The sequence below is a fragment of the Microcaecilia unicolor genome, chromosome 12 (genome assembly GCF_901765095.1).
Source record: "Microcaecilia unicolor chromosome 12, aMicUni1.1, whole genome shotgun sequence".
In the NCBI taxonomy this organism is placed as follows: domain Eukaryota; kingdom Metazoa; phylum Chordata; class Amphibia; order Gymnophiona; family Siphonopidae; genus Microcaecilia; species Microcaecilia unicolor.
Genome location: NC_044042.1, coordinates 70,344,350 through 70,365,002, shown reverse-complemented (window position 1 = coordinate 70,365,002; position 20,653 = coordinate 70,344,350). Strand labels below are relative to the sequence as shown.

The 20,653-nt window shown below is 44.2% G+C and overlaps 1 protein-coding gene across 11 annotated transcripts in view; it reads right to left on the bottom strand.

The window, feature by feature from the left end:
• Nucleotides 1-2,759: 2,759 nt before the first annotated feature.
• Nucleotides 2,760-20,653, bottom strand: part of GRB7 (growth factor receptor bound protein 7) — a 112,118-nt gene continuing 94,224 nt past the window's right edge. For 7 of the 11 annotated variants that reach the window (XM_030221978.1, XM_030221975.1, XM_030221973.1 and 4 more), the window contains 8 exons: nucleotides 17,670-17,780; nucleotides 15,732-15,830; nucleotides 14,915-14,989; nucleotides 14,696-14,812; nucleotides 12,315-12,375; nucleotides 7,310-7,412; nucleotides 5,422-5,515; nucleotides 2,760-4,477 (listed from right to left, as the gene is read on the bottom strand). In XM_030221978.1, the coding sequence (XP_030077838.1) occupies nucleotides 4,328-4,477; nucleotides 5,422-5,515; nucleotides 7,310-7,412; nucleotides 12,315-12,375; nucleotides 14,696-14,812; nucleotides 14,915-14,989; nucleotides 15,732-15,830; nucleotides 17,670-17,780 (810 nt within the window). In that variant the 3' untranslated portion in view covers nucleotides 2,760-4,327. Of the gene's footprint in view, nucleotides 4,478-5,421; nucleotides 5,516-7,309; nucleotides 7,413-12,314; nucleotides 12,376-14,695; nucleotides 14,813-14,914; nucleotides 14,990-15,731; nucleotides 15,831-17,669; nucleotides 17,781-20,653 lie in introns of those variants that run through there. The other 4 variants (XM_030221974.1, XM_030221976.1, XM_030221977.1 and 1 more) reach the window with 4 other exon arrangements.

Here is a 20,653-nt window from a genome sequence, read left to right as displayed (position 1 = left end):
TTGGAAAGTGTGAACAGACGCTCCACATCTACCCATTCAACTCCACTCATTATTTTATAGACCTCTATTATATCTCCCCTCAGCCGCCTTTTCTCCATGCTGGAGAGCCCTAGCTGCTTTAGCCTTTCCTCATAGGGGCGTTGTACCATCCCCTTTATCATTTTCGTCGCCCTTCTCTGCCGGCATTATATCATTTATACCAATAGAATGTATAATACAGTTACATACATATCTATGGGTGTTTTTTTTTTTTTGGACAGAGAGCCTGTTGTCAAACATTTACCAGCATACCACTGCCTAAAGGTGACAAGCTCTGTGTCCCTATGTCCATTCCCTGAGCCCTCCAGTCCTAGAGGTGACAGGGTCTGTATCCTTGTGCACATACCCTGAGCTTTCCAGTCCTAAAGGTGACAGGCTATGTATCTCTAAACTCGCCAATTAAAGGTGACCGTTCTATATCCCTATACCCATCTGCTGAATCATCTAGTCCTGTTCGCTTCTGCCAGAATTTGTAGGCAGTGGGTCCTTTCTAGTGTCTGAGGTGCGAATGAATTAGTGCCTAATTCTTGCTTCGCCTCTAAGATGAAGGAAACCATTTTGACTTGAATCTGTAGCATATTCTTATCATATAGGGTCAGAGACACCTTCAAATTCAGCTTGTGAAAACAAGATGTCCAGGTGGACATCATGTTCTCTGTCACACCAACAAAACCACAGACTCACCATATGATCAAGGAACATTTTTTATTTTTTAACATTTGTACCCCGCACTTTCCCACTCATAGCAGGTTCAATGCGGCTTAATATTATATACAGGTACTTATTTGTACCTGGGGCAATGGAGGGTTAAGTGACTTGCCCAGAGTCACAAGGAGCTGCCTATGTCTGCAGTGGGATTGAACCCAGTTCCCCAGGACCAAAGTCCACCACTCTAACCACTAGGCCACTCCTTCACTCCATTAAAATATTAATTCCTGCTTGAGGAGTGGTCAGACAGTAATGATTATTTAGAACAGAATTTCCTTACTTCCAGGTAAGCTGAATGAGCACAGAAGTAACCTGAGCTACAAGAGTACAGCACTTACACATTTACCTTATTCCAGGTATCCCTGGTGCTTCCACTGGGCAGAATGGATGCACTGTTTTGGTCTCTGACTACCATCATTGACTATGTTGCTATACAGAGCATTAAAGGCTGTGTGTGTGTGTGTGGGGGGGGGGGGGGTAGTTGTCTCCAAATCTCATAATGCATTGACCTATAATCAGTAGCTGATAAAAAAAAAAAAAGATCAGACTGTTTTGTACTATCTAGTCTTGCAGCCAGTGGTGCTGTATATTATATGGTAAGCTGCCGTGCTCACTATCCCCCCCCCCCCCCCCCCCCCCCCACACACACACACATATGATTTGATATTAGCTCAGCTATCTCCTTTCAGGCTTTACGGTTTTTCAGTTCTAAAAGTTCTGAAACATGTCAGCTGTTTTCAGGATCAGTCACCAGTAGGCCTGGGCTTGGCAGAGTCACACTCAAAAGTACATAGAGGGGGCGCTAGAACTAGTCTCGAGCTTTTGATTTTGTGAAGTGATATAAGCCCCATGGTATTTACAGCCATGATCTCCAAACCAGAATTCTCTCATCTCCAACCACAGGATATAAATAAGGAACTGACAGGCTGAGAAGAACTTACCATGGAGCAGCTTCTAGGCCCTGGTCTCAGCTTTGTGCTCTTTCTAAAGCAGCATGTTCCTAGCCTGGCACCCTCAAAGCAGTGGACTCAGTTTCTCCCGATTTACACTGTTACAGTAAAGTAACTACTTTTTTTTAAACAATCTTTCTCCTCCTGTAACATTCTCTGCATGCATAAAAAACAGAATGCATAAGTGCAAACTAGAGTTTTTTTATGTAGCTCTGAATCAGGTAGACTGATTGCCTTCTTGTGTCTTGGGAACATTCTCTGCATGGCCATCCACCTTGTTAACTGTACAGGGCATTTCGATCCAGTATGTAATATGTGCTTAAGAAACATGCAGGGGTCGATATTCATGGATAGGAGGGTTCCTACCTAGTTAAATCTTGATGATCAGGTCTACTCTTGGTTTTCAATGGCACTTACCTAAATGCAGGTAGACCATCTTGGAATCATCTAGGCAATGCCTGGGCAGTCCAGAGGTGGTATTCAGGGGCAGAATGCAGATAGCCTTTTATCTGTCCTCTGTTAACCGGGTAGCTGTCCAGGTACAACTGCCTAATACCCAGATACTAAGTGGCACTGTACCATGGCCTGGCACTGAATATCTGGGTATAGAACAGCATTTAAAATCCACCAACTGCTACAGGCTAAATATTGCTCCCACTTTTATTTTCTTGCAAGCTGTTAGTTTGTGTTTTATAGTGTTTATTTTATGTTTTGTTATAATGGTGTGTTTGTTTTCTTATGATATTTGATTACTGGTCTGTTTTTTTTTTTTTAATTAGATTTTATTATGCTTGTTGGCATGTACACTGCCTAGAAGCGTGGATAGTGTGGTTAATAAATGTTTTAAGTAAATAAAAATAAATCAGTTATCAGAGGTCAGTGCCCTTCATACTCGCTCTAAACACTCTGAATCTTGGTCCAGTCCCTGTTCTGCAGAAGCCTCAAGCTCCAGGACAATAACTAACTATTTCTAGTAGAGAACTGTGCAGTTAGAAATATGAGAACTTGCCATCAACAAACACTGTGAAGCTAGTCCATATGAAAAAAAAAAAAAAAGATTGCTCGACACAAAAAATAGCAGTTTTATTTAAAGAAGGGTGGGGACAGATATAAATAAAGAACATGTGCTTTTTTTTTTTTTTTTTAACATCTATATATATATATATATCTATATCGAGAGAGATATTGATAGTGTCTTTTAAAAAATGCAAGAATCTGAAAAAAAATCAACTTCCTTATGCATATTAAAAAACAGGATGCAGAGGAACTGGCCTCCTGCATATATACAGTGAAGTGTCTGTCTAGGTGTCCGTTGGCCTAGCCTACCCTTTACATCATTTCAAGCAAGGCCCTGAGCTACCTGGGACCATGGGTCTATAGCCAGGAACGCTGCTGGGGGAATGGGGTAGGCAGTCCAGGGAGCTTGGGCTGTCTATGGACTGGTTCTATAATGATAAAATCCATGGGTCAGAGAGCTGATCACTACAGCTGCTCTGGTTCTCATAGACGTAATGAGGCCCAGGAAGACTTTTGGCCTTGTCTCTTATTGAGCTTCCCCTCTCTTTGCACTGTGGGACGTGTAGTTCAGCTTCTTCCATGTGAAAGCAACACAAAGTCCCAGAATCCAAGGGGAGTGGGTTGAAAAAGCAAGGCTGAGTCTAAAGTCATCCCATGCTCCTAAGAGACTTCCATTTATTTCACTTTTGGGAGCTGCAGTCCCTTTCTCCTATTGTAATGCTGTAGCCCATGCAATGTCTTTGGCCTTTGTTTCTTCAGTATGTCCTTTGCTCCTTCCCTGGTTAGGCACCTGTTCCCTGCACTGGGGTAGAACCAGCAGGGCTTCTGCCTGACTCAATCTGGTCATCTCACCCAAACATCTCTCTTTCACCTCTGACCCAATATGACATAACTCTTTCCTCTACGCAGCACCTGAGCTCCAAGTCCTTCGGCATGACTATGCATCTTCCATCTCACTTTCCTCGAACATGCTCATCCAACCCTATCTCTTCTCTCACTGCAGAGACTTCCCATGGGCTCTCCTGGACTGCCAAGAAATGTATCTGTACTGGTTGCCATTGTTGGCATTGACTAATGTGCAGAGAACTGAGGGTGGTTGTGGACTAGAAAAACTTTGGGGGAGGGACACGAGGTGACTACGGCAAGAGAAACTGAGGAACACACATGGAGATTCTTGCCACAAGTACATCAGAGCGTTAGAATGGTAAAGATTGTGTAGAACAAAGCACGGTACTGATCAAATGTAGGAAATGATGCCAGGAGCGACTGAGAATCTCTGCTCAAAAGCATACAGAGAATTAAACAGAAGGACACACAGGTGCATAGTTTGATACTTTCAGGCATCCTTAGAGTCTTTATCGTGAGGAGATCCTGAGCTGGGTGCAGGTACAGTTTAATAAGAAAATGAAAGAACACACTGCCAGAATGGGAGAAGAGTGTTCTCCTTCCTTCTCCATGCCCCCAGCAGTCTGCTCTCTGATATGGGGATGCGACTGAGTTCCTAACCCGTTCTGTTCTCTGGATGCCTGAAACTTCCCTCTTGTATTGATGCCAGCTGTCTCCCTGCTAGGAGGGATGGTTGCAAGAATGAGCACTGCTGGGCTGCCGGTTAATCACAAGACCACAGAGGTACAGAAGTGCTGAAGTTTGCAGGGAAGGATTCCCTTGTTGATTTGGTGGAAATCCACCAGCTGGATCAAATCTGTGAATTTGGTTTGACCATCATCCATGGTGAAATAGGGTCTCCCATCCTCTTCACACTGCTCCAAGAAAAGAAGAAAAACGGAGGAGATAAATTCTGGTGCTGCCCTGTGCTAATCTTATTTATGCATTCATTCATTCACATATTTAGCACACTCTCCTGCTAACACCCAGAATGGGTTACAAAAATGACACACACAGTAAAACAATAACTAACAATACAACAAAATATAAGACAGACAAATTTAAAACTAAATCAATACATAAAAACAGCTACCACTATAAGCATCACATAACCCACAGAATCTTCTTCATACAAATCAGGGAAATAAATAGGTTTTAAGAATTCTCTGAAATTACAGTAAATCATTGGTCTGTTTGGCCTCGCTATGTCCTTCATTCTGTAGAAAAGCCACAGAACAAGAATATTCATAAGAAGATCTAGCAGAGGGGACAGAAAGTACCTCTCATTTTGAGAGCATAAGGGATGGTTAAGGACACAAACAGCCAATTTCTTTAAAAAATAGTTAGGCGCCAACCCATGAAAAATCTCAAACGCTAAAACCAGCAACTCAAAAGAACAGCGCTTAAAGACAGAACAGGTCTAATATGACAAAACATACCAGAGTTTGTCAAAAGTCAGGAACCTGCAGTTTGTACACATTGAAGACTTAAAGCTTTGGTTGGTAAGCCCACAAAACACATTGTAATAGTCCATGCAAGAAATCACATAGACAAACCAATTGAGCAAAATCAAATGTGGAAAAATAGGGACAAATCCTACAGAGCTGATGGAGATAGTAAAAAAAAAAAAAGACCTGTAAAATATGAACTTCAAAAGGAAGTCCTGCACCCAGTTCAGCGTCAGGATGGTGAATGGCTAGTTACCGTGGTAAAAGATTGTAAGTTTCAAACAGAATGAAACAAGGTCTTTCAAAAACTTTGATAATTGGACACTTCACAGATGTGCATGTATGTGTACATCTAGAGAGAGAAGGTGCCATACCGGTAAGATCAAGTAGTGCTTGATTTTCTGTAAGTGGCACAGGGACAGGACGAAGCCCTTTGGATTCCTTTGACTCTCCCTTACCAGGAATACTCTGCAAAAAAGAAAAACAAAAGTGTGAGAGAAATCCATCAGATCTGGCAACGCTCACTTCACCTGTCATCGACCTAGAACCCAGGCACTGAGGAACTGTTCTGCCCGGAGAGCTCCAGGGCTGTATGCAATGAGGACTGAAGAGGGCAGCAGTGGGTAAGGTTGGGAGGCAAGTGTACTACTGAACATTAATAACCCTGTGGCCCATGCAGAAAATTCCCCATATGGTTACTGCAGGTTTAGCTCAGTTTTACTGTGGAATAACAGTGCAGAAAGGGTTTCCATGCGAGACCCTTACCACAATTGCATTAACATGAATGCAAATGTGGTGCATTTTGTATCCTGTGACATGCAAATCTTTTTTTAAAAAGAGCTCTGCCCGCATGACTACTGTGAGAAAAATAACGCCAGGGTCTGGGGCAGTGTAGAAAGGTTGGCTGAATGGAGAAGGGTTATTGAAGAAGTGGATGTTGAGGATTCAGAATGGGTGTAAATGGGCTGAAAGATGGTTCAGGGGATAAGGGGGGGGGGGTGTTCTTTATTAAAGAAAAAAGGAAAAAAAGTCATTACTAAGCTGCCTTTGGCTGCAAGATCTCAATCTGGGGCATTTTGTTTTTTCTCATTTGATTCTGACAGTAACTTGCTGATTTAATGTGCTCACTGTATTTTTTATGCTTTGTATGACATTTGGAAAAAAAAAAAAAAAAGAAGGGTTGGCTGAGAGAATAGGTGTCTACTGGCGCCCCCTCTCCCCAGCCCGACCACCCTGCCCCAGATACCTGCATCGGCTCGGCTCCCCTAGTGGTCTAGTGAACCCCCTCTCCAACCCCCATTCAAAAATTCTTCCTGCTAGTCTATGCCCTGGTAATCTAGTGCCCCTCCCTCCCAGACTCAAACTTCTTTTCTTAAATTAAAAAAAATTAAATACCTGGTGTCTAGTGGCACCCCCCCCCCTCACACAGCCCACCCCACCATACTTTAGAGAAGCAGGAGTGATGCCCACTCACTCCTGCCTCTGCCGCCACAATCTTGATAAATTGCAGTGTCTTGCCCTGCGTGGTGAATCCTGGGGAAGCACTGGGCAGGGTCTGCAGCCATATAAGGGGAGGGGTTGGGGGGTGGGAGGAAGACGGTGGTACACTAAACTACCAGGGAAAAATTGTAATTGTGTGAGTGAGCCACTAGACTAGCAAGGATTGCTCTAGCAGCAGGAGGGGGGCAGTTGACAGGGACTGATGCAGTCTGCCGTGGAGTGGAGGAGTGGCCTAGTGGTTAGCATGGTGGACTTTGGTCCTGGGGAACTGGGCTTGATTCCCACTGCAGGCACAGGCAGCTCCTTGTGACTCTGGGCAAGTCACTTAACCCTCCATTGCCCCAGGTGCAAATAAGTACCTGTATATAATATGTAAGCCGCATTGAACCTGTGCGGGGTACAAATGTAACAAAAAAAAAAAAAAAAGTCACCCTTTGTCGGTGCTTGAGCCAATCACAGCTCAAGCACTGACAGAAAGGGTGACATTTGACAATGAGCTGTCGATTACTGCTGCAATCTTAACGTGGCAGTAATCTGCATGCTCGCTGATGACTGCATCCCAAGGCAAACCTTTTGCGAGAACCCCCATGTGTGGTCAGTAGCTCTTACGCATTGCTTTCTGCATCAGCTCCCCCTCCACCCCCCGAGAGCAGAGTAAGATGGTGGTAGAAAACTCATCTATCCCCTGCGATTCATTTCTCTCATCCACTGCTAAAAAAACAATTCAGGCCTTACTAATGCATGCCGAGAGATTCTACTCACCCATCTACAAGTCCCTGCTGAACTATCAGCCGATGGGTCTCCTCCCTGGAGAGGCGTCCATGATACCAGGCCTGGGTCCTGTGGATTGCTGAGATGTGAAAAGCTGTTTGTGAATTGGGAACATGCTGCTGTACTGCCCTGACAATGCCTGGCCCCCCCGAACTCTTCCACATCCTGTCCCGGGCTGCATATTTTCTGTGTGGGTCCTTGACAATGACAGTTTTTAATTTTTAGCTATCTGCGTGTCTGGGGCACCTGCCCAGCAGCTAATCAACATACACCATTTCCTCCTGGACTTCTGCACTTACTGAATGGTGGGGGGGGGGGCCCAAGATGTCTCGTCGCTGTGCACCTGCTTATCTGACACTGCTGCCTGAATGCCCCACCACAGGTTGAAAATTAACATGTCCAAGATAAGCTCTCTTCTTCCCCCTAAAGCCAACTTTCCCATTTCTCTATCTCTATGGCTAACACTGTCAACCCCCTGTCCATTCAGCTCATAATCTTAGTATCATCAAATTCTATTCTAATCCGCCTTTAACCCGACAGTGCAAAGAGGATCACAAAAGAATTTACATTAAAAACAAAACAATTCAGTTATTTAAAAACTATCAACAATTATCCTTACTATGATTTTAGGATGTTCAAAGGAAAATAAGTGCAATTTAAGAGCTTTCTAAAAGGAAGTATAAAATGTAATCTTGCATACGACTTATTGTATTGTACTCTTCCTTCAACGTTGTAAGCTACATAGAGCCTGCCTTGGTGGGATTATGTGGGATATAAATGTTCACAATAAATAATCAGCTGAACGTAAACAGGCAAATTATTCCATATTTTAGCTCCCTGGAACACGAAAGAGCGCAGTCATATAGATTAAGTGTCTCTCCTTTACAGAGGGAATATCAAGTGTTTAACTTCTTAAATGATTCCTATTAGCTGGAAATAATAATAAATCTCCAGCCATTTCTGAATTTATACCATGAAAACGTTTATAAACTAAACAAGCAACTTTGAAGTAAAAAAAAAAAAAAAAAAAAAAAGATTCCAATCTCACTGAATTAAATTGTTCATGAGAGCTGACTTCACTAAACTTGCCCAATTTCAAAATTAGTCTAGCAGATGTGTTATGTAGCAGCTGAAGTCTCCTCAGTTGTTTGTTTATAGAATATAAAGAGAGTTCTCCGAGGACAAGCAGGCTGCTTGTTCTCACTGATGGGTGACGTCCACGGCAGCCCCTCCAATCGGAAACTTCACTAGCAAAGTCCTTTGCTAGCCCTCGCGCGCCCGCGCGCACCGCGCATGCGCGGCCGTCTTCCCGCCCGAAACCGGCTCGAGCCGGCCAGTCTTCTTTTGTCCGCACTCGGTACGGTCGTGTTTTCGCCGTGTCGAGCCCCGGAAAGTCGACCTCGCGCGTCCAATTTGTTTTGAACGTGTTTTTTTCCTTCGGGAAAGCTTTGTCCTAGTCGGGAAGTGCTCCGGAAACCCCCCGCCGGGTTTCGTGTAAATCCTCCCCGTACTTCCAGCTTTTTTGCCCCGGTAAGTTTTCTTTCGTCGTCGGGGTAGGCCTCTTTTCGGCCTCGGTCGAGATTTTTTCTCCCTCTAAATTTGGTGCTTCAAATTTCGCCATTTCGGCTTTTGATTTCGCCGGCGTGATTTTTCCGCCCATGACATCGAAGCCTTCCAGCGGCTTCAAGAAGTGCACCCAGTGCGCCCGGGTTATCTCGCTCACTGATCGACACTCGTCGTGTCTTCAGTGTCTGGGGGCCGAGCACCGCCCTCAGAACTGCAGTCTGTGTTCCCTGCTTCAAAGGCGGACTCAGGTAGCGAGACTAGCCCAGTGGAACGTGTTGTTCTCGGGCTCTTCGTCGGCATCGGCACCGGGATCTTCGAGTGCATCGACGTCGTCAGCGTCCAGACCTTCTTCCTCGGCCGCCCCTGCATCGAGTGCATCGAGGCATCGGGCCTCTGCATCGGCGCCGAGACATCGGATAGCTGCATCGACGTCGGTGGTACCAGGACCTCGTCTGCTGATGTCGTCGGACGGTGGTGCATCGGGTGGAGTGCAGGTGAGGGCTGTCCATTCCCCTGCTGGTGGCGGTGAGCCCTCGGGTGGGTCTCCGCCTACCCTGAGGGCTCCTGCGGTACAGCCCCCCCGAGATCGACCTTCTTCAGTCTCGGCCCCGAGGAAGCGACGGATGGATTCGACGTCCTCCTCGTCGGTGCCGGGGAGCTCCGGTGACATGCTTCGGAAGAAATCGAAGAAGCATCGACACCGGTCTCCTCCCCGTGTCGGCACCGAGAGCTCTGGGTCGCCGAGGGATTCGGCACCCAGCAGGCATCGGCACCGAGAGGACCGCTCACCCTCTGTTCAGGAGGTGTCGATGCGCTCCTTACAGTAATCCAAAAATGGCATTAGTATTGCCTGAGTGATAAATTCTAAATCCCTAGGGACCCAGTGAAGCTCTAATCACTCTAAGTTTCTGCAAATTAAAAATAAATTTTTTCTAATCAGATTGTTAGCTTGATATTCATAAGACAATTTAGAATCAAGCATTATACCTAGCACTGTAGACTTAGCGTCAAATTTTTAAGAACTGCCCGATAGAAGGACTATAGTTTTTAAAAGAACCTTCTGTTGATTACCAAACCATACTAGCTTCGTCTTTTGTGTATTTAATTGAAGGAAATTAGCAGTCCCCAACTGTCAATATATAATGTTTCAAAAATGAAAAAGTTTCATCCAAAGTGTTTTGTACAGGACATAGAACAAATATATCAGCGTATGACAAAGAAAATATATTTAGTGGTTTCAAATATCCACCCAAATGACTCATAGACATTAAATAATTGGGGTGATAAGGGAGACCCATGTGAACACCACTGTTCGGCCTCCAATTTGCTGAAACCTCACTATTTTTCAAAACTTTATATTGCCTATTCCCTAAAAAAAAAAAAAAAAGCAGAAAACCATTGGATAACTAAGCCCTCCAAATCCCATTTCACTCAATCTGGCCAAAAGTAGGCTGTGGTCTATTGCATTGAACACTACCGAGATGTCAAACTGTAAGAGAACATCTTCCCTGTTCATGGCTAGTAATCATTTATCTCAGTTGTAACAAGCATTTTTTCTGCACTATGCATTGAACAGAACCCATGTTGAGAAGAATGCATGTACATAGATTCTTCCAGAAATGGTGAAAATTGGATATTAACCACAAATTCTAAAAGTTTTGCTATCCAGGGAATACTAGCCACTGGTCTAAAGTTATCCACTTGGGTGAGATCACCTCCTATATTTTTAGGAATTGGAGTTAGAGAAATAGAAGCAATTTCATTAGGATAAATACTCTTCAATACAATGCTAACAAAAGATGTAAGCCAGTCTAAAACTTCATTAGGTATAGTATCCTCTCTCTCTTTCTTTCTCGAGATCCAACAAACTGCTGAGGCACACCCTATTACCAAATACCCAAATCAAAGACCCACTGGATTAGATGAGACTGCTATCATCTAATTTCATATTGTTTATCACTTGTAATTCTAATCACTGTGTGGAACCACTGTTTTACAGCATATTAACGTATTATATGGCCTGCATGCCTACTGTTTTGAATAAAGTTAGTTTGAATGATGGTGTCATGACATCCAACTCCATGCTTGTTGCTTCTTAGGGAAGTGTTTTCCAGATCTACAGTGATGTTTTGAAGCAGCGAAACCACCCAAGTGGTACAACCCTGAACTGCGTGAAATAGCTCTGGCAACAATATTTTGGGAAGGAGCCTTGCATTACATTATTTTGTCCACAATACCAGGGCCCTCATGAAGGAAGTGAAACTTGGTGCCAGGTTAGGTTTGAAAGCAGTCTTGATTTTTCCAGCACTTTATGCCATAAGCTAGACTCTGAATACAGGATAATTATTATTTTGATTTTTACCACCACATGTAGCATGTGCATTATAATTATTTTTAAAGATTTGGGACCATTCATTCATGGTGACAATGATTAAGTTTGTTTCCGCTTTATCACTGTTAAAATTTATGAGTGTTCACATTCAGTATATTGGGGCTGACGATTCACACATTTTATTCATTTATTTAACTTATTTTTGAACATTTATACCCCACTTTTTTCCACAGTCGTGCGGACTCAAAGTGGCTTACAATGTGCAGAATAGGCCAAATTACATTGGGAGAATTACAAATCTCAAAAGAAGAATAGACGGAAGAGGGGTGAAGAAAAATGGAAAGGAAGATGAGGTGATACAGAAGTAGGCTACCTAAGACAGGCCATTCAAAAGTGGAGTCCAGTCTGATGGCTCCTTGTATATACATTGTGGTGGGGTTCTCTCTGTGACATTACCACAAATTTGTCCCTTCTTTTATGAACTACCAAAACCCTTCTCCACACTCTCATCACCTCCTGCTGTCCCACCCTCTGTCTCCCCATTAATCTATTAAAAATTCTGCTGCACAATTTATCTTCTGCTAGTGTTGCAATACTCACATAATCCCTCATCAAGTCACTTCATTGGCTCCCTATCCTTTCCACATATGGCACAAGTGTTTCTTACTGCACTAGGAATGCATTCATTCTGCAGCTCCTAATTCCCTTTCTTCTCTTATCTCTTCCTATACTCCTCCTCCTCAGGAACTTCACTCATCAGCTAAGTCACTCTTATCTGTGCCCGCCTCCTCCAATACCAACTCCAGACTTCATTCCTTCTATCTTGCTGTGCCATATGCCTGAGTTGGTACATCATGCTCCCTCTCTGGTACTATTCAAATCCAGCCTAAAAGTCTGCCTTTAAATCTTCACCCTTATTCTCCTGATTATACCCTGGTTGTTTTAAAGCATTTCCATACTAAATGAATCATTCTAATTTTCATATTTGTCCTGTTGGTCTGTCTTGAATAGATTGCAAGCTCTGTGAAACAGGATCTCTCTTATGTGTACGTGTCCAGTAGCGCTATAGAAATGAGAAATAGTCGTAGTAGTGGGTACCTGTGCTGAGCACTGCAGCTTGACAGGGGCTTGGGAGGCTGTTACGGTGGCTTGTTTTCTTCTAGAAAATGAGCAGAAGAAAGTTTGGAAGAGTAAGACAGTGTCAGGTGTTAAATTCATCACAGTGTCTTGGAGCAGCAAACATCCAAGAGCAGAGGTCTGCATTACTCATAGTAGTAACATAGTAAATGACGGCAGATAAAGACCTGTATGGCCCATCCAGTCTGCCCAACAAGATAAACTCATTTACATGGTATGTGATACTTTATATGTATACCCGAGTTTGATTTGTCCTTGCCTTTCTTAGGGCACAGACCGTAGAAGTCTACCCAGCACTGTTCTTGTAATAAGTTCTGGCGCTAACGTCGAAGCCCCTTAAAATTTACACACCAGCCCATCCCTATCTATTCAGTCACAATCAGGGCATAGACCGTAGAAGTCTGCCCAGCTCCCATTTTGTTTCCCCAATTACCAGCATCCCAATTACTCCCCTGTGCATCAGGCCTATGTCTCTTTCTGCTGTTCTTATTCCTCATTCTCCTTTGTTTTGTTTTTACAAAACATTAAATTACGTTATCTTCTAACCTGATTGCAAATAGACAGTTTTCTGGGCCTGTTCTCCACCCAGATTCATTGGGGGGGGGGGGGGGGGGGGGGGGCAATTCCACAGTTAGGCGCCGAAAACTAGGTGGGTAGTGAGCTTACTTGCCATTACAATACTAGTGTAAGTTGGCATCAACGCACCTCATTTTAGGGTCCTTTTACCAAGCTGCAGGAAAAAAGGCCCTGTGCTAGCGGCGGGGACTGTTTCCCCCATGTGCCAGGGCCCTTTTTACCACAACGGGTATAAAAGCCCCCAGACACACACATGGCCATGCGATAAGAGAACTCTTACCGCATACCCATGCGGCAGGGAGCCCTTACCATCACTCATTGAGATGGCAATAAGGGCTCCTGCACTAACCCGGTAGTAATCGGGAAGCGCGCAGCATTGCCTGATTACAGGTTATCGCCGCACAAGCCATTTCTGGGGGTCTTTTGTTCCTCCCGAAATGGCTTACCACTCGCCCTTCCGAGACTACCGCTGGTGGATGCGTTGGGCCGGTGGTAAGCCTGCGTTGGGCTTAGCACCGCTCTGTAAAAGGGCCCCTTAGCAACTAACACATGCCAGGCTGGCATAAATGTTGGCGCCTAAATGTGACAAGTAAGCATACAGTTGACACCAATCTATACATTAAGGACTGGATTCAGTAAATGGTGTCCAAATTTGGGCGCTGGAAAAAAAAATCAGCGCCTAGAATGCTCCAGGCTGAACACCCTCTATGGAATAGCCCGTAACACTGATTCCCGCCCTCACATTTGGGCACCAGGACATTGAAACCAGCACGCACATCCTCAGTTTTCTAACACTGTGTGCACATTTTCAGAATGAATGGAAGAGTAGCCAAATGGTTAGTGCAGCGGAGAACTGGGTTCAAAGCCCACTGCAGCTCCTTTTAACCCTCCATTGCCCCAGGTACACAATAGCTACCTGTATATAATATGTAAACCACAGAAAGGCAGTATATCAAATCCCATCCCCCTTTCCCTGATCTGCCCATGCCCCACCTACGCCTACTTTTGGATTGTGTGCTATGGGATTTGGGCGCACAGTATTATAGAATAGCATGTAACAAGATGCACACACAAATCCCAATTGGTGCTAATCAATAACTGATGGTTAGCACCCTATTGCCATTAATTAGCTTGTTACACAATTAAGCTTTATGTTAAACAGCGGAATATAAATCTGGTAATATAATACAATACCAAATGAAAAAATGAGGCGAATACAAAGAGGATTTCAAGTTCAAGGACCTTTACTGTGATAACACATCTAGGACCCGACACGGCCGTGTTTCAGCGTGTGTGCCTGCTTCAGGGGTCATCAAACCTGTGAGCGTATATTGTTGCAAATACAGGTCAAGTGCATCGAAACAAAAAAATGGTCCTGTGCTAAGTCAGTCGCAGTGCCCGTGTATTAACCAAGCCCTACGGCTTTAATTCCACTCTACATGAGCTACACCGGAAACCCAGTGACGTAATGCATTCTCTTAATACAATACAATATACATCTCAGGATCACGCCCAAATCTGGGTGCTATATATAGAATCCCAGGGTAAGCTTAAATATTGGCCCTGCTCATGCCCCTCCCCTGTGAACACCCACCAAACAATTATACACTAGTTTAGTGCATTGTTATAGAACAGCTCCTAAATGTGCTACTGCCTTTTCTGTGTGCAAGAGTGCACTTACCTGCGTGAATACCAGTTAAGTACACAAGAGGTGCTTATATTTAGAATATAGGAAGGAGAAGGTTCCCTTTCTGTCCTACACTCACCCTCCAGGCCTGAGCCTCCTCCAGTGCTGCAGAGAGTGCCTCATTTGGGTTATCGATCACCCGGCCTGTACACCCTGAGAAATCCATAGCTACCAGGGTGTTATCAGACACACTCCGCTGCAGGAAACCAGAGACAGAGAAATTAGTAGAGTGTGAGAAACAGAAGGTATGGGCGCTCAGGATGGCCCGGTGGAGGGAGAGGCTTTCACTAATACTCACCAGTGATGGCGAACCGATCCAGGAATTCTTACTGCATCGAGATAGCTCGTAATTTCTGTACAGCTGAATGCCATACTATGCAAAAACACAAACACAAGGAAAGGTTCACAACCTACCCCAAACTGCCAGTCATTAAGCAGAATAAAACCCTTCTAGTGGAAAAAAAACCTGCTCCTGCCACTGTCGCAGATTCTCTTGTTAAGTCTCAGCTCACAACACACCCTGCATCCTCTGTGCCAGCTCTGCCAGAGAACCACTGAGGTTACACTGAGGCAGCAGCCCTAGGTCATGTGTCACTGTGAGGTTGTTACATGTGTCTTCTCTGTTTGGATTTAAACTGGACACCCCTCCCCCCCACCAGCTCCTGGCCGGTTAAATAGCATTTAAGTGCCAAACTGCGGATATTTAGCGGGGAATAACTGGTTCTCTCCTGTTGTGAATATCCCTATATCACACAAAATAGCTGGTGTCAAACCATCTATGTTGAGCGGTCAAAATAGGCCGCTTAAATAGAAGGCCTATCTTTAACCGCTAAAATGAACTGGTTAGCGATGAATATCAGCATAGCTGGTTAACTTTTTAGTGGCCAAAGTAAACTTGGATATTCAATGCCAGTCACCGGATGTGGCCCAAAATTAAATATCCGGGTTTAACGCTGGCTGTGGACAGAAAATGCACTGCCCGCCCTCCAGCTGAATATCAGACCCCAAGAATCCAGTGAGTGAAGGCAAAATCAAGTGTTCATGCAGGGCCCACCTATGAAGTAAGTTCAGGTAACACCCGCTGACAGTCAGGCAGGAGTCAAGGATGCACTGACCTTGAATAAGCGGAAAGCTGAAATCCAGCAAAGGCGACTCTGTTCATCCTCTGTACAGAACACCTTCAGGCCTTTCGTGCCGTTCCGTGTCTTATGAGGCTACAGGTGCAGAAGTCAAACACAAAGCTTTTATTACATATGAATACTCCCCAGGGCAAGACCTCCCCAAGGACAAAGTGATGCATCAGATGCCAAGACAGAATGTAGAGCTGTATATGAATCACAGGAATCAACAATATGGTAATGGAGTGTATTCACGTGATGTAAAAAAAAAGAACCCGATGTGGCCACATTTTTAACGCCTGCATCAGGGGCAAACATTAACATCAAATGCTTAAGCCAATGCTGGACAGAGTGTGACATAACTACATGATTGTTGCAGTCGTCTTGGTCTTGCCACATTTCGTTTTTTTTTTTTTTTCTAACCATTGGAAATTTCGATATTAATGTCATGGCTGAAACATCAGTTCCAGTTACTCAGATGTGACATAACTACATGATTGTTGCAGTTTGTCTTGGTCTTGCCACATTTCGGTTTTTTTTTTTCTAACCATTGGAAATTTCAATATTAATGTCATGGCTGAAACATCAGTTCCAGTTACTCAGATGTGGCAAGACCCGGACAACTGCAACAATCAAGATGCCAGCCGCAGAACCCTATGAGACCATAACTATATGAGTTGTCTTCTCTGTCTTTGAAGAGGCGATACACATTCCATAAGTGACTGAGATGTGCATTTCTTCTTTTTTTCTGCGACACTGGAAATCTGGATATTAATGTTTGCTCCTATTGCAGGCGTTAACTGAAACGTGGTCGAGTCTGGCTCTTTCTACATCAAGTGAATACACTCCACTAAAATAGAGAGACCACCACCAGTTTGCTTTTTTCCTTTTTAGCCCCAAGTTGTGGAACGACCTACCATCGCAGATTAGATCAGAACCTTCATTTGCAAAATTTAAGTCCCAACTCAAAGCCTTTTACTTCCAACAGGATTTTGGATTTGCTCTCCCTGCCATTGGATAGTAACATAATGAGGGCAAATAAAGACCTGTACAGTCCATCTAGTCTGCCCAACAAGATACTAATTTTACATGGTATATGGTACTTTATATGTATGCCAGTTAGATTTGTCCTTTCCATTCTCAGGGCACAGACCATAGAAGTCTTCCCAGCACTCTTCTTGTACTACAAGTTCTGAAGCTAACGTCGAAGCCCATCCATATCTATTCAGTCACGATCAGGGCGTAGACCCTAGAAGTCTGCCCAGCACTGGTTTTGCTTCACAATTACCGGTGGCACCCAATCTCCGCTAAGATTCCGTAGATCCATTCCTTCTAAACCGGATCCTTTGTGTTCATCCCACTCATGTTTGAATTCCATTACCGTTTTCATCTCCACCACCTCCTGCAGGAGAGCATTCCATGTATCCACCACCCTCTCCGTGAAAAAAATGCTTCCTGACATTACTCCTGAGTCTACCCCCCTTCAACCTCAATTCATGTCCTCTAGGTCTACTGCCTTCCCGTCTCTGGAAAAGGTTTGTTTCTTTTATGTGATTGTCTTTGCTATTTTTGTAGTGACTACCTCTGGAATGGATGTTAATACTTTTCTATTTTGATTATGGAGTTCTTTTTCACCAATTTAATGTTATATTATTTTTAATGTAAACTGCTCTGATCTGTCACGTCAGTAAAGGCAGTATATCAAATGTTCACTAAACATATTGCTGTTTCTTGTGATTGATATCCAACTCTATGTTCTGTCTACGGTTTGTGTGTTGGATATTGCCTCTACCTTTGACCTCAGATTCTGAGAAGCTTCCTTCCTCTGAGCTGTGCACTCATATTGACCTGGGCTCACGACATTTTCACATCTTAATAAGAACATAAGAAGGCAGATGCTAATACATTCTGCCCTAGCATTGTGCCACGTCTCACCTTTATGCAGAAGCCGTATTCCGTTGGGGTGCCATACAGCTTCTTGCCTTGTGTCACAAAGAAGACATTGGATTCTGTGACGTCAATGAAATATTGTAAGTGCTGAGGGTCCTGTACAATGACAAACAGTGAAGGTGAGAGTCAAGGTTATTTCAAAATGTTTTCTATACCACCAATCCAAATCACCTTCACACTCAGTGGTGTACATACATATTTAAAATTAATCTAACATACAATTTAAAATTAGTCATTAAACACATTATACAAATGAATCAAAAGTTAGGCTAGCCACAGCAAATTGTGTGTGTAACAATGTGCATATATTTATGTCAATCATGTAGCCAGAGGGCTGGGGCGGGCATTAGCACAAAGTGGGATGGCATGAAATATTTTCTTTGCCCCCTCCTTGCTCCCCCTCCCAGTGCAAAAAATATAAACATCTGATCTTACAGGGATCTTCAAGTCCTGCCAGCTGAAAAATCTCTGGTCGCCAAAACTCTTCCCTAGCTTGGCAGCAGCTAAATTTGGGTGGGCATGAAATCTTCTCTGCCCCATTCAGTATAAACATCTGAGCTGGTAGGGATCTTCATGTCCTGCCAACTGAAGACTTAAGGTAGCCAAAACTCTTCCCAAGCTTGGCAGTCAGCAGCAGTGTCCCCAAGCTGCTGGCTGCCATGCTTGGGAAGAGTATTAGCCGGAGGAAGAGGTTTTCAGGTAGAGGTTTGGGGATCCCTGCCAGCCACAGCAAGGGACCACCAATTTTGGGTGGGGCCCTGCATGCTTGCATACTAATACATGTGTCTGTATATCACGTAGTGTCTGCATGTGTTAGGGGTGGTTCAGGCCTAAAAGTTGTATTTTATTCAGGGTTTTAAATTTTGTTTCGGTAGCAATGTTGTCAATGGTATGTCCTATTTGAACATGAGAAAAAAAAGAAAAACAAAAAGAGGAAAACATAAGAACCGCCATATTGGGAAAAGACCAAGGGTCCATCAAGCCCAGCATCCTGTCTCCGACAGTGGCCAATCAAGGCCTCAAGAACCCGGCAAAAACCCAAAATTGTGTTTTTTCCCCCTGTTTCCAGTTAAAAACATGAAAAGGAGTTCAAATGATTCACATCTACCCGTTCCACCATGCGTTATTGAATATGGCAGATCAGCGCCTAATTTAGGTGCAACGATTTACACCAGATTTCGGTGCTATGCGCTATTCTATAAACAGCACCCAAATTTGGGCACTGTTCTATAGTGATTAACGCTCATGTTTCTTTTTCAGCTCCCAAATTTGGGCACAGTTTACAGAATCCAGTCCTGTGTGTCTAAATGTGTGGTGCATGTTGATGATTTTGAATGGTGTTCCAAATTTCCCCCCAGTGGCTCTGAAACCTGAAGACATCTCTTCCCCGTTTCCTTTGGATCAACTGTACCTCTTCTGTGGAATCTACCTCCAGAGTTTCAGGGGTCCTTTTACTAAGCTACGCTGAAAAATGGCTTCCAGTAATGTAGGCGCGGGTTTTAGGTGCAAGCCAATCCATTTTTCAGTGCACCTGTAAAAAAGGCCTTTTTAAAATTTTTGTCAAAAATGGACGTGCGACAAAATCAAAATTGCCTTGCATCAATTTTGGGTCTGCGACCTTACCGCCAGCCATTGACCTAGCGGTAAAGTCTCACATGGTAATCGGGCAGTAATGACCTACGTGTGTCAAATGCCACTTTGCACGCGTCCGATACGCGAATCTGAAAATAAAAATTAATTTTTCAGCCGCACGTCAAAATTGAAATTACCGCAAGAGCCACGCAGTAGTCGGGCGGTAACTCCATTTTGGCGCGCATAGATGCTTATGCGGCTTAGTAAAAGGGCCCCTTAGAGAGCCCAGCCATTCCTCTGCCTTTAACGACTTTGAATAAATTTTGAATTACCCACAGATCTGATCACCTCACTTCCAGACTCCTGAGACACTCCACTATTATTGTTGTGTAAGGCTGATTTTATGCATGTTTTTATTGTAATCCGCTTTGGGTTTAAAGCAGAATATATACATTTTAAATAAATAAATCTCACTGCCTTTCAGTTTAAAAAATATTTAAAAAAAACAACAACTTTATTTTGTGCAAGCTTATTCTGGTTGAAGTAATGGCACTGCAACTTATATTCTATTTAGTTAAATATTTTCAGTTGTATTTTGTCTGAGGCATGGTATAGATATGTCTTGTTGATTATTGCTGTATTAGGCTGATTTTACGTTAGCTTTTATTGTAATCCGCTTTAGGTTGAAGCGGAATATAAATGTTTTAAATATATAAATAAACCACCTCTGGAAAACTGTCCAAACAATGGGGTCCTGTTACTAAGCTACACTACAAAATGGCCAGCAATATCCCCAGTGCGGGTCATTCCCGCACTCTAAGACCACTTTTCCATAATTCCTATTGGCCACGTGATAATGCCAAGCTGTGGTAAAAAGGGCCCGTTTTATCGCAGCAAGTAAGAAAGCCAAAAAATGGCATGGTCATATGGTAAGATTTCACTTAATACAATGACCATCAGGGGCGTAGCTACGGGGGCCTGGGCCTCTGCAAATTTCATCTGGGCCCCTGGTTTGGCTGGCGGGGGTCCCTAACCCCCGCCAGCTGAAGCCTTCAGTGCGGTCTCCAGCGCAGCCACGTTTGCTGCCTGCCCCCTGCTCTTCTTTCTTCTTGCTTCTCTTGTGCACGCTGATGCTTCAGTGAGTGTCAGGCAGGGGCATAGCTAGACTTCGGCGGGAGGGGGGGGGGGTCCAGAGCCCAAGGTGAGGGGGCACATTTTAGCCCCCTCCCGGCGCCGCCGACCTCCCCCTTCCCACCATTGCCGACTCCGCTGCCACCACCACCACCAACTTTGCCCCCCCCCCCCGGCCGCCAGCCCGCCGTCACCTACCTTTGCTGGCGGGGGACCCCAACCCCCGTCAGCCGAGGTCCTCTTCTTGCAAAAAGCTTCCTTCTGTT